The 13,753-nt window shown below is 43.2% G+C and overlaps 1 protein-coding gene across 1 annotated transcript in view; it reads left to right on the top strand.

Moving 5' to 3' along the window:
- Positions 1–13,753, top strand: part of GALNT17 (polypeptide N-acetylgalactosaminyltransferase 17) — a 935,232-nt gene that overhangs the window by 690,240 nt on the left and 231,239 nt on the right. The window contains exon 6 of the mRNA XM_069757424.1: positions 13,381–13,498. Within this exon, the coding sequence (XP_069613525.1) occupies positions 13,381–13,498 (118 nt within the window). The remainder of the gene's footprint in view (positions 1–13,380; positions 13,499–13,753) is intronic.

The raw sequence follows: 13,753 nt of genomic DNA, 5'->3' as shown, positions 1-13,753 counted from the left end.
ACAACGTCTGGCTCTTTCAATGCTTCCGGACATAATTTAAGATTGTCTCTTGACACTAGTACAGACGTTAAGCCTCCGTTTTTGCTAATGAGACACATTTTAGGATTATCCACTCTTGTTGGTAAAACTGTGTAGGGTACGGCTTCCCACTGATTGTCCAGTTTATTGGTTCGACGATTTCTCTTGAGCACTTGGTCACCCGGTCTTAATGGGGTCGCTAGAGCATTCTGGTTGAAAGTTCGCTCTTGTCTTTCTCTAGTTTGCTGAAGGCTTCTTTCCACACTCTCTTGCACTTGGCGATACTGCTTTTGCCGTATGATATCCCAATTGGAGTCTTGGACTTCTGCGTTTGGTTTCAGAATTCCCATTTCTAGATCGATTGGTAATTGGCCGGGTCTTGCACACATAAGGTAAGCTGGGGTGCAATTGGTGGAACTCACCGGGACATGATTATACAGATCCACCAAGTCAGGCAATTTCTCTGGCCATTGATTCCTTTCTGCCTCAGGTAAAGTCTTTAGTAGTTCTATTACAATATGGTTCATCTTCTCGCATAAGCCGTTTGTTTGTGGATGATAGGCCGTCGTCCGGATCTTTTTGCAACCATACATATTACAGAATTCTCTGAAGATCTCTGATTCAAAGGCTGTACCTTGGTCTGTGAGAACCTGTTCCGGATATCCATGGGGTCTACAAAAGTACGTTTGGAATGCTTTGGCTGCTGTTTTTGTTGTCAGATCTTTTACGGGTACTACTACCAAGAAGCGTGAATAATGGTCCACGATGGTCAAGGCATAGACATAGCCAGACCGGCTTGGTGTCAACTTCACGTGGTCCATGGCTACAAGTTCAAGTGGTTGTTTGGTGATTATGGGCTGCAGTGGGGCTCTTTGGTTCTTTTGATCGTTTCTTCTGAGGTTGCACGGGCCACAATTTCTGCACCACTGTTCGATTGATTTTCTCATCCCGACCCAATAAAATCTTTCTCTTAGAAGTACTTCTAACTTTTTCCAACCGAAGTGACCAGCACCATTATGGTAAGCTTCGAGGACCATCTTGACATCTTGTTTAGGCACGATAATCTGCCAAACCAATTCATGTGTTTTCGGATTGGTGTACCTTCTACAGAGCTTCCCTTGATACAGGAACATTTTGCCTCTCTCTTTCCAGAGTTGATGCGTCTCTTCTGGGGCATCCTCATCGGGATATGCACTTTGCTCAGTTAACAGTTCCTTCACCAACTTCACAGCCGGATTGCTGTCTTGGGTGTCAGCCCATCTATGGTGTGCTAACGGATTTAAATTCACCTCTTGTTGTTTGTGATAGGTACTTGACTGATGATGTTTTGCCTTGGGATGATGGAAGGCTGGTAGTTCAATTTCTTCAAGCTCCCCCGTTTCTTCTTCTACATCTCTCAAGTGTGGCATCTGGGATAGGGCATCGGCATTTCCATTCTTGCGACCTGCTCGATACTTGATCTTGAAGTTGTAATTAGATAACCGGGCTATCCATCGCTGTTCTAACGCACCTAATTTGGCTGTGTCCAGGTGGGTCAACGGATTGTTGTCAGTATAGACAATAAATTCTGCAGCGGCCAGATAGTGTTTGAAACGTTCAGTCACAGCCCAAACTACTGCCAGTAGTTCCAATTTGAAGGAGCTGTAATTTTCTGAATTTCTTTCAGTAGGCCGGAGCTTTCTACTTGCAAAGGCGATGACTTTCTCCCGACCTTCTTGCTTTTGTGACAGCACCGCTCCTAGTCCCACATTACTGGCATCGGTGTAGAGGATGAAAGGTTGATGGTAGTCTGGGTATGCCAGAACCTCTTCTCCGGTTAGTGCCTTCTTTAGTTGTTCAAAGGAGTCTTCCCTTTCGTCGTTCCACTGAAAAGGAGGGTTTCGGTTTGAAGGTTTCTTCCTCTGCCCTACCAAGGTGTCTTGCAAGGGTGCTGCCAACTTGGTAAATCCTTTTATAAATCTGCGATAGTAACCCACCAATCCCAGGAATTGTCTCACTTCTTTTGCGCTGGTAGGTCTTGGCCAATCCCTTATGGCGCTTATTTTCTCGGGATCTGGTGCTACTCCCTCCGAACTCACGATGTGTCCCAGGTACTGTACCTTTGGCTTGAGAAGGTGACATTTGGATGGCTTGACTTTCATGCCATACCTGGATAAGGCTTCGAACACTTCTGCCAGGTCTATTAAGTGTTGTTCGTAAGTATTTGAGTAGACGATCACATCATCTAGGTACAGGAGGACGGTCTCGAAGTTCTTGTGTCCGAGGCAGCATTCCATCAGCCGCTGGAAGGTACCGGATGCGTTGCAGAGTCTGAACGGCATGCGTTTAAATTCACATAGACCCATTGGTGTGGTGAATGCCGTCTTTTCCTTATCTCGCTCAGCCACAGGGACTTGCCAATACCCGCTTGTTAAGTCTAAGGTGGAAAAATAATTAGCAGATTTCAAAGCAGTTAAGGACTCTTCTATCCTAGGCAAGGGGTAGGCGTCTTTATGGGTGATGTTATTAATCTTCCGGTAGTCTACGCACATTCTCATGGTTCCGTCCTTTTTTTTGACAATCACTAGAGGGGCCGCCCAGGGGCTACAGCTGTCTCTTATTACCCCAGCCTGTTTCATCTCCCTCAGCATATCTTTTGCACATTGATAGTGAGCGGGCGGTATGGGTCTATATCTTTCTTTTATTGGGGGATGGTCACTGGTGGGGATTGTGTGTTCTACCCCTTCTATCCGTCCGAAGTCCAATGGGTGTTTACTGAAGACTTGTTCATATTCCGTCACTAGCCTATACACCCCTTGTTTTTGATGGGTAGGTGTTGAATTTATGCCCACGTGTAGCTGTTGGCACCAATCCTCCATTTCTCCATCTGAGCCATTGCCTTCCACCTGACAGGTTGGTTCTAAGGGCTCAATGGTTGTGATGGCATTGTTGTCAACAGTATATAGCTTTGCCATTGTAGCATACCTTGGCAAAGTGACCTCTTCCTCTCCACAGTTCAAAAGTCGTACCGGCACTCGTCCCCGGTGTACCTCGACTATCCCTCGTGCTGTGAGTATAGTGGGCCTGCTGTCGGTGTACACTGGTTCTATTAAGGCTTGATAATCTCGTCCCTTAGTACCAATGGCTGCTCTACACGATACCAGCATTTCTGTTTTTGGTGGGATTACAATAGACGTTGAATCACTTACCCTCACACTGCCGATTTCTCCACCTGCAACTTCTACCTGTTGCCTTAACATCAATACTTTTATTTCCCTCTGGAGAACTCTCTGCTGGCAGGATTGGGCAGCTTCAGCAATTTGCTGTAAGACAGAAATGACTTCGGAAAAGCAGTTCTCTAACACATTCATTCCTATCAATACAGTTGGTTCACAGTTCTGCTGGTCAACATCAACAACAATTATACCCTGTTTCTTCAATTCTACTTTACCAATCTTCATGGTCATCTCCCTGAATCCTAGTTTCGGTACCAACTTACCATTACTGGCCCATATATCTAGTTCAACATCAGAGGGCCCTTTATCAATATCTGCATCAGCCCAGTACCTCTTATAAAGGATATACGGTATAGATGAAATCTGGGAACCTGTGTCCAGCAAAGCGTTGAGGGGCATTCCGTCCAGCACGATAGGGATAATGGGTCGTCCTCCGATGTACCTGTCGTGCCAGGGTGTTGGGCCTTGAAAGTTCATTCCTGCGAAGCGGCCTGCATTCCCAGGGGATTCCCGTTTAAATCACAATCTCGTGCAAAGTGGCCTGGCTGCTGGCAACGGCGGCAAATGGGCTGTCCATCCGGTTGGTAGCGGTCGCGGGGTCGTCCTCTCCATGTCGGGTATCTCCGGGGTCTCATCCATGGAACACCTTCTCTACGGTTTGACAACTCCATCTTGGGTCCTCTCATCTCCTGCATGGTTTTAGCCATTGAAGCAACAACATCAGTTAAAGAGTCAAGCTTTTGTTGAAGAGCCTCATTAGTACTGGGCCCCAGGGGCTTAGCAATGGCCCCGGACATAGCTGATGTCACTGGTACTCCATGTTGTTGAGGAGCCTCTGCCATGAGTTGCGCAGGATCCTGATCCCGAGGTGCCTCTGCCAGCTGGAGACGTATAACGCTCTCCTTTAATTGGGCAAATGTCAATTCAGGGTTCTTAAAAACAAGCATGCTCACATGCCCCCGGTGAGAAGGGGTGTAGAGTCCCTCAATAAATTGATCTCTTAGCAGTTTATCCGCTCCGGTGTTAAAAATGGGTTCAGCCAGTGTAAGTGATTTAAGGGCTTCCTGCAGGTTTAAGGCAAAGTCTCTCACGCCCTCATTAACTTTTTGTTTGCAATTAAAGAATCGTACTTTAGCTTTGCTGCTGGCAGTGGTTTCAAATGTAGCTTTTAATCCAGCAAATATGCGTTCAACAGTGCCTTTTAGATCAGCTGCCCATGCTGTGACTTCTCGCTTAGCATGGCCACTTAACTGCATCATCAGGAGACTAACACGCTGAACTTCACCCACAGGGAACATGTCAAAATGGGCCAGCATCTTTTCTCTGAAATCGTCAAGGGTATTAGGCTCACCTTCATACATTGGAAGCCATGGGCCACCCGGGGTATATGGCATCAGCACCGGCATGATGGGCGCCACTCCTTGCACCGCTGCGCTACCGGACTCTCTATCGACACTCTGTCTTTCAGCTGCATTAGCGTCGCCGGGTGCTGCGGCGTCTCCGTGCTGCGACATACTGTGCCCCCTTAGTTAATCCGGACCCTTCCGGTCCTCCGCTTCCGTCGGGATAGTGTAGATTCATTCCGCTGTGCAGCAGGATCGATTTTCCCCTTGCTCTGATGTCAGAGCGCTCAGCTTGGTGCCGCCCACAATGACACGCCCCCTGCTGCTCCCACCCACCGCGCTCTGTAATGGCGGATTCTGAAGTTTTTCAGTTAGACTGGGGCTCAGGTGATGGCGTAGCTCAATTAACAGTCTCGTGCCTAACGGTTATGAAGTGATTACCTCAGGGGATGGCGGCCATCTTTACTCCATTATAACCAATGGGGAAAAGTCACTTTCAATAGTTTTCAATGGGGAATGGATTTTTCTTTAATAAAGTCAATTTTCAAGATTTTTCATCCAAGTTTTCACAGTTTTGGGCTCCAATCACGGCACACAATACCCGGTATACGGGCTGGCTATATCCTGTTCGTGACGCCAATTGTGACGCCCAGGAGACCGGGGTACCCAGCACCGGACCAATGGGGTATGTCTCTTGAGGGGGGTGTCACGGGTGGCTTGACCCGGTGCTGTGGCCTCAGGCAATGCACAGTGTAAGGGGTATCGTGAGGGGACAGGCACTTACTTGATCAGCAGCAGGTTCTCCCAGCGGTGACGATCCCGATCCTGGATAGATGGCTATTGTCCAAATGAAAGACTGAGGCACTGAAACGTTTAACCAGTTTACTTTAACATAAAAGGATTTACAACCAGTCCTGTCACCGGAGTCTGTATGGGAACTCTGAGTTACTTTGACCCTGCCGGGGTCTTCGCCTCTTATTGTGCGCAATTTCTGTGTGGCCCTGCTGCTGTATGTGAACTGGCTGCCGGCCCAATCTGTCCCCTCCGGGTCCTGGTTCGACGGGCAACCCGAGTCCTTTTCTCGGCTTACCCCCTCCGGGAGTACCGCTGAACTCTGTGTCTGTTGCTGCGTCCGGCCCTAGTGAAGCTGATATCACCTCACATTTTTCCGGTTGCTGTATTATATATAATGAATACAGCCACGGATCCGGTATCCGTCTTTGCGCCTGTTCTGGGTAGTGATTAATGCTACCCGGTTCTCACAATGTCCTTTTTCTCTATCCCTCTTCTCCTCAGGCCGGTGATTTAGGCCTGGTAACAGTCACAGGGCTGTTAGAGATTCAACTGTATGACCTCTCACTTTCAGCTCCTTAGCCCAACTGCCATTTCTTCTCTCAGACCAGAATGGATCAAGGGGAGTCTCTGGAGCTCCCCCTTCTGGCCGGAGGTGGTAGTGCAGTCTTGCTATTTTAGTATTTGCATTTACTGTCAGTAACTATTTTTGTGGAAAATACCCCTAGGGGTGCCACATAGTGTTTGTTTTTTTTACGTTTACGCTGGTAACCAGGGTAAACATCGGGTTACTAAGCGCGGCCCTGCGCTTAGTAACCCGATGTTTACCCTGGTTACCAGTGAAGACATCGCTGAATCGGCGTCACATACGCCGATTCAGCGATGTCAGCGGGAGATCCAGAGACGAAAGAAAGTTTCAAATGATCTGCTACGACGTACGATTCTCAGCGGGGTCCCTGATCGCAGTAGCGTGTCAGACACAGCGAGATCGTAATGATATCGCTGGAACGTCACGAATCGTGCCGTCGTAGCGATCAAAATGCCACTGTGTGACGGTACCCTTAGTAGCCATTCAAACTCATTTGTGTCAACTTGAGTGCTTGTTACCAGGCCAAAATCACCAGGGTATGCAAACTTTTGATCAGGTTCACTTTGATGTTTTGGGTTGTCATTATGAGTTAATAAGAGAAAACACAGTAGTTTGACAATAAATGTCTTCACCTAACCACTAACCATGAGTAAAGTTTTGATGTTATCATTCAAATTCTCTGAAAAAAGACCAAAAAAGCAAAAATTCTGCCAGGGTATGTAATCTTTTGAGCACAACTGTAGATAGATAGATAGATAGATAGATAGATAGATAGATAGATAGATAGATAGATAGATAGATAGATAGATAGATAGATAGATAAAGAAAACAAAAAGCAGCACCAAAAGAAGACAAAGGGTGCAAAAAATCCTTCCAGGTATATACCAAACCTCATGCTGTTGTCCAGAAAAATGAAGGCAGCACTCCAATAGAAAAAATAAGGGTGATTTATTGGCCCATGTGCACATGGGCCAATAAATCACCCTTATTTTTTCTATTGGAGTGCTGCCTTCATTTTTCTGGACAATAGATAGATAGATAGATAGATAGATAGATAGATAGATAGATAGATAGATAGATAGATAGATAGATAGATATGGGATAGATATGGGAATAGATAGATAGATAGATAGATAGATAGATAGATAGATAGATAGATAGATAGATAGATAGAAAAAGAAAACAAAAAGCAGCACCAAAAGAAGACAGAGGGTGCAAAAAATCCTTCCAGGTATATACCAAACCTCATGCTATTGTCCAGAAAGATGAAGGCAGCACTCCAGTAGAAAAAATAAGAGTAAGCTTGAGAAAGGTCCACACTTTGGACTGAAACATCGCACATGGGCCAATAAAATACTCTTATTTTTTCTACTGGAGTGCTGCCTTCATCTTTCTGGACAATAGATAGATAGATAGATAGATAGATAGATAGATAGATAGATAGATATGGCATAGATAAATAGATAGATAGACCATAATGCAGAAAAATGTTTCAATGCAGAAATCTGTAAAGCATTGCTCAGACATCGATGTCTAGTTTGCATCTGCAACAAAGGACTTTTTATCAGTATGCTGGATCTGTTTTTTTTTAATCTGTTTTCATCTTGTGTATCTGTATTTGCCAATGTATTTCATCCATTTTTCTTATTTTTTTAAAAAAAAGTAATCCCAATGTTTTACGTGCAACCAGTCAGGGAAAATCATCAGATGCTTCAGCAGCAATACCCAAAATAATGAACCTTAATGAAGAGGAGTAACCCTAGCATATCCCAAGTGATCTACTGCTCTTCATGCATATTAGATCTAGAAAGGTTCCCCTTCAACCTTCCTGAACAAAATTACCGGGTGAAAGGATCCTTGGGTTTTGTACGCCAGCAGTAGACAGAGTTGTATTTACAGTAGATCTTCAATAATCATGTTACATATTTATACTTTGATAAGAACTTGCAGGTAACCCCCTTCCCCAATGTTTGCATGCCCTTACTTCTATTACAGGTTTGTTCCACTTGTGCGCTGTGTGTCAAAGGTGTGTCTTACATTTAATTTTCATATAGATTTTTCTTAATACCAAGTACCCATCTAGATGTTTGTCTCTCTATATGTGATGTTTTAATAAACATAGCATTTATATTGCAAAGTTCAACATGTGTCTGTTTGTTGGTGTTTAGATGACAGCTATAGGTTGATGTGCAGGACAATGATGTTAGCTTTCAATTTCTAAGCAAAGGAGTGATATACACATGTAGCCAAGTTTACCTTAACTGAAATAACACAGTACTGAAAATTAATATGCAAATTGACTCTTCATAGAGAAAGAGGACTTGAACTCTGTAGCGCCACCTGTTGTAAGCAGCAGGTATGTCACTCTCTACAAGGAGAAACGTCCCTTAGACCTCAATACTGAAAATTGCAATTTGACACATAACCTGGCATCAGTCAATGGCTTGTATAATGTTATCATAATAAACTTAAATAAATAAAAATAAAAAAAATAAAAAAAACCACAAGGCGCCCCAATGTGTCTCACTATATTTGAAAGAATACAATCCTTTGCGGGAAATGTGCTCACCTATTTCAGTTGTGAACCAAAGGTCACAACTCCCATGAAGGCATAACCGTAGCAGCAGGTCTCCACAAAAATCCAAAAGGATATTGAGGGTAGTAGTCTTGGGCGAACTGAAGACCGCGCTCACGAGGTAGATTTTAGGTTTTTTATTGAAGCCTACGCGTTTCAAGAGCTTTCATAATAAACTTAAATGAGATATCTTTCTATGAAAATTTAACAAGTTATTTGTCATTTTAACCCCTTTCTGCCATTAGACGTACTATTCCGTCCATTTGGGGTGGGCCCTACTTCCCAAGGATGGAATAGTACGTCATAGGCGATCGGCCGCGCTCTCGGGGGGAGCGCGGCCAATCGCGGCCGGGTGTCAGCTGCTTATCGCAGCTGATATCCGGCACTATGTGCCAGGAGCGGTCAGGGACCGCCCCCGGCACATTAACCCCTGGCACACCGCGATCAAACATGATCGCGATGTGCCGGCGGTGCAGGGAAGCATCGCGCAGGGAGAGGGCTCCCTGTGGGCTTCCCTGAGACCCCCGCAGCAACGCGATGTGATCGCATTGCTCCGGGGGTCTCCTACCTTCCTCCCTGCAGCAAGTGTCGGATCCAAGATGGCCACGGATCCGGGTCCTGCAGGCACTTGGTAACGCTGCAGCGCTCTGAGACAGATCGGTGATCTGTCAGAGTGCTGTGCAAACTGGCAGATCACCGATCTATATTGTCCCCCCCTGGGACAAAGTAAAAAAGTTTAAAAAAAATTTGCAAGTGTGTAAAAAAAATAAATAAAAAAAATCCTAAATAATGAAAAAAAATATATATATTATTCCCATAAATACATTTCTTTATCTAAAAAAACAAAACAAAAACAATAAAAGTACACATATTTAGTATCGCCGCGTCCATAATGACCCGACCTATAAAACTGTCCCACTAGTTAACCCCTTCAGTAAACACCGTAAGAAAAAAAAAAAAACGAGACAAAAAACAACGCTTTATTATCATACCGCCGAACAAAAAGTGGAATAACACGCAATCAAAAAAAAGGATATAAATAACCATGGTACCGCTGAAAGCATCATCTTGTCCGGCAAAAAACGAGCCATCATACAGCAACATCAGCAAAAAAATAAAAAAGGTATAGTCCTCAGAATAAAGCGATGCAAAAATAATTATTTTTTCTATAAAATAGTTTTTATCATATAAAAGCGCCAAAACATAAAAAAAATGATATAAATGAGGTGTCGCTGTAATCGTACTGACCCGAAGAATAAAGCTGCTTTATCAATTTTACCAAACGCGGAACGGTATAAACGCCTCCCCCAAAAGAAATTCATGAATAGCTGTTTTTTGGTAATTCTGCCTCACAAAAATCGGAATAAAAAGCGATCAAAAAATGTCACGTGCCCGAAAATGTTACCAATAAAAACGTCAACTCGTCCCGCAAAAAACAAGACCTCACATGACTCTGTGGACTCAAATATGGAAAAATTATAGCTCTCAAAATGTGGTAATGCAAAAAATATTTATTGCAATAAAAAGCGTCTTTCAGTGTGTGACGGCTGCCAATCATAAAAATCCGCTAAAAAACCGCTATAAAAGTAAATCAAAGCCCCCTTCCTCACCCCCTTAGTTAGGGAAAAATAAAAAAATTAAAAAAAATGTATTTATTTCCATTTTCCCATTAGGGTTAGGGTTAGGGCTAGGGTTAGGGTTATTGCTAGGGTTAGGGTTAGGTTAGGGTTAGGGCTAGGGTTAGGGCTAGGGTTAGGGTTAGGATTAGGGTTAGGGCTAGGGTTAGGGTTAGGGCTAGGGTTAGGGCTAGGGTTAGGGTTAGGGCTAGGGCTAGGGTTAGGGCTAGGGTTAAGGCTACAGTTAGGGTTAAGGCTACAGTTAGGGTTGCGGCTAAAGTTAGGGTTAGAGTTTGGATTACATTTGCGGTTGGGAATAGGGTTGGGATTAGGGTTAGGGGTGTGTCTGGGTTAGAGGTGTGGTTAGGGTTACTGTTGGGATTAGGGTTAGAGGTGTGTTTGGATTAGGGTTTCAGTTATAATTGGGGGGTTTCCACTATTTAGACACATCAGGGGCTCTCCAAACGCGACATGGCGTCCGATCTCAATTCCAGCCAATTCTGCGTTGAAAAAGTAAAACAGTGCTCCTTCCCTTCCGAGCTCTCCCGTGTGCCCAAACAGGAGTTTACCCCAACATATGGGGTATCAGCGTACTCAGGACAAATTGGACAACAACTTTTGGGGTCCAATTTCTCCTGTTACCCTTGGGAAAATACAAAACTGGGGGCTAAAAAATAATTTTTGTGGGAAAAAAAAGATTTTTTATTTTCACAGCTCTGCGTTATAAACTGTAGTGAAAGACTTGGGGGCTCAAAGTTCTCACAACACATCTAGATAAGTTCATGGGGGGGTCTAGTTTCCAATATGGTGTCACTTGTGGGTGGTTTCTACTGTTTAGGTACATTAGGGGCTCTGCAAACGCAATGTGACGCCTGCAGACCATTCCATCTAAGTCTGCATTCCAAATGGCGCTCCTTCCCTTCCGAGCCCTCCCATGCGCCCAAACGGTGGTTCCCCCCCACATATGGGGCATCAGCGCACTCAGGACAAATTGGACAACAACTTTTGGGGTCTAATTTCTCCTGTTACCCTCGAAAAAATACAAAACTGGGGGCTAAAAAATAATTTGGGGGGGAATTTTTTATTTTTTTATTTTCACGGCTCTGCGTTAGAAACTGTAGTGAAACACTTGGAGGCTCAAAGTTCTCACAACACATCTAGATAAGTTCCTTAGGGGGTCTAGTTTCCAATATGGGGTCACTTGTGGGGGGTTTCTACTGTTTAGGTACATTAGGGGCTCTGCAAACGCAATGTGACGCCTGCAGACCATTCCATCTAAGTCTGTATTCCAAATGGCGCTCCTTCCCTTCCGAGCCATCCCATGCGCCCAAACGGTGGTTCCCCCCCACATATGGGGTATCAGGGCACTCAGGACAAATTGCACAACAACTTTTGGGGTCCAATTTCTCCTGTTACCCTCGGGAAAATACAAAACTGGGGGCTAAAAAATAATTTTTGTGGGAAAAAAATTTTGTTTTATTTTTACGGCTCTGCATTATAAACTTCTGTGAAGCTCTTGGTGGGTCTAAGTGCTCACCACACATCTAGATTAGTTCCTTAGGGGGTCTAGTTTCCAAAATGGTGTCACTTGTGGGGGGTTTCAATGTTTAGGCACATCAGTGGCTCTCCAAACGCAACATGGCGTCTCATCTCAATTCCTGTGAATTTTGCATTGAAAAATCAAACGGCTCTCCTTCCCTTCCGAGCTCTCCCATGCGCTCAAACAGTGGTTTACCCCCACATATGGGGTATCAGAGTATTCAGGACAAATTGTGCAACAACTTTTTGGTTCCAATTTCTTCTCTTACCATTGGGAAAATAAAAAATTGGGGGCGAAAAGATAATTTTTGTGAAAAAAAAATGATTTTTTATTTTTACGGTTCTGCCTTATAAACTTCTGTGAAGCACTTGGTGGGTCAAAGTGCTCACCACACCTCTAGATAAGTTCCTTAGGGGGTCTACTTTCCAAAATGGTGTCACTTGGGTGGGGTTTCAATGTTTAGGCACATCAGTGGCTCTCCAAACGCAACATGGCGTCTCATCTCAATTCCAGTCAATTTTGCATTAAAAAGTCAAATGGCGCTCCTTCACTTCCAAGCTCTGTTATGCGCCCAAACAGTGATTTACCTCCACTTATGGGGTATCGGCGTACTCAGGACAAATTGTACAACAAGGTTTGGGGTCCATTTTCTCCTGTAACCCTTAGTAAAATAAAACAAATTGGAGCTGAAGTAAATTTTTTGTGAAGAAAAGTTAAATGTTAATTTTTATTTAAACATTCCAAAAATTCCTGTGAAACACCTGAGGGGTTAATAAACTTCTTGAATGTGGTTTTGAGAACCTTGATGGGTTCAGTTTTTAGAATGGTGTCACACTTGGGTATTTTCTATCATATAGACCCCTCAAAATGACTTCAAATGAGATGTGGTCCCTAAAATAAAATGGTGTGGTAAAAATGAGAAATTGCTGGTTAACTTTTAACCCTTATAACTCCCTAACAAAAATAAATTTGGTTCCAAAATTGTGCTGATGTAAAGTAGACATGTGGGAAATGTTACTTATTAAGTATTTTGTGTGACATATCTCTGTGATTTAATTGCATAAAAATAAAAATTTGGAAAATTGCGAAATTTTCAAAATTGTCGCCATATTTCCATTTTTGTCACAAATAAACGCAGGTAATATCAAAGAAATTTTACCTTTATCATGAAGTACAATATGTCACGAGAAAACAATGTCAGAATCACCGGGATCCATTGAAGCGTTCCAGAGTTATAACCTCATAAAGGGACAGTGGTCAGAATTGTAAAAATTGGCCCGGTCCATAATGTGCAAACCACCCTTGGGGGTAAAGGGGTTAAACTTGGCTGTATTTGATATTTCTCACTTGCCTCTCTATTTGCATGGTGTTTCTTGTAATTCTTAGTGCTAAAGGTGATTACATAGTAGCAGCATGTTGTCTTATACAGCCTGAGATATACAAGTATTTTGTGTGAAGTTTTTCATGAAGAATTATTTTCCAAAAATGAAGAAAATTGACAAATGCCACAAAGGGATTTTTTGGCTTCTCTGGATTAACATTGAATTAGAATAGACTGAAACAGATGGACATACAAGTGTTTTTAGTCTTTCAGCATTTTGTAATTGAATTTTCATTCCATATTTAAACTGCTGTACATCATGAACTTAATATACTACAAAATATACTTATGTTTTCTTCTTAATTCCTTAGGACTCCTGCCATGATTGGCTGCTCCTTTGTTGTTAACAGACAATTTTTTGGAGAGATTGGTCTATTGGATCCTGGAATGGATGTTTACGGAGGTGAAAACATTGAACTTGGAATTAAGGTTTGTAAAACTTTGCTATTTATACTACATATTTAAAATGTGTTAATGTTCACAAAATGAATGAGCATAAATAGTTTGATATAAATGCTAAATATATACAGCGCCAGTCAGCATAAAAAAAATAAAAAAAATGCCAAGTGCTAATTATATCATAAAGACCATTTGTATTATAGTGTCTGACCGCAATGCTGTATGCAGCAATTACATATTTAATCACAGAGAGAACAGTAAACCCATCTTACCCTGTGGAAGAAG

The sequence above is a fragment of the Ranitomeya imitator genome, chromosome 3 (assembly GCF_032444005.1).
Source record: "Ranitomeya imitator isolate aRanImi1 chromosome 3, aRanImi1.pri, whole genome shotgun sequence".
Taxonomy (NCBI): domain Eukaryota; kingdom Metazoa; phylum Chordata; class Amphibia; order Anura; family Dendrobatidae; genus Ranitomeya; species Ranitomeya imitator.
The sequence above is the reverse complement of the archived record's forward strand: the minus strand, read 5'-3'. Positions and strand labels throughout refer to the sequence as shown.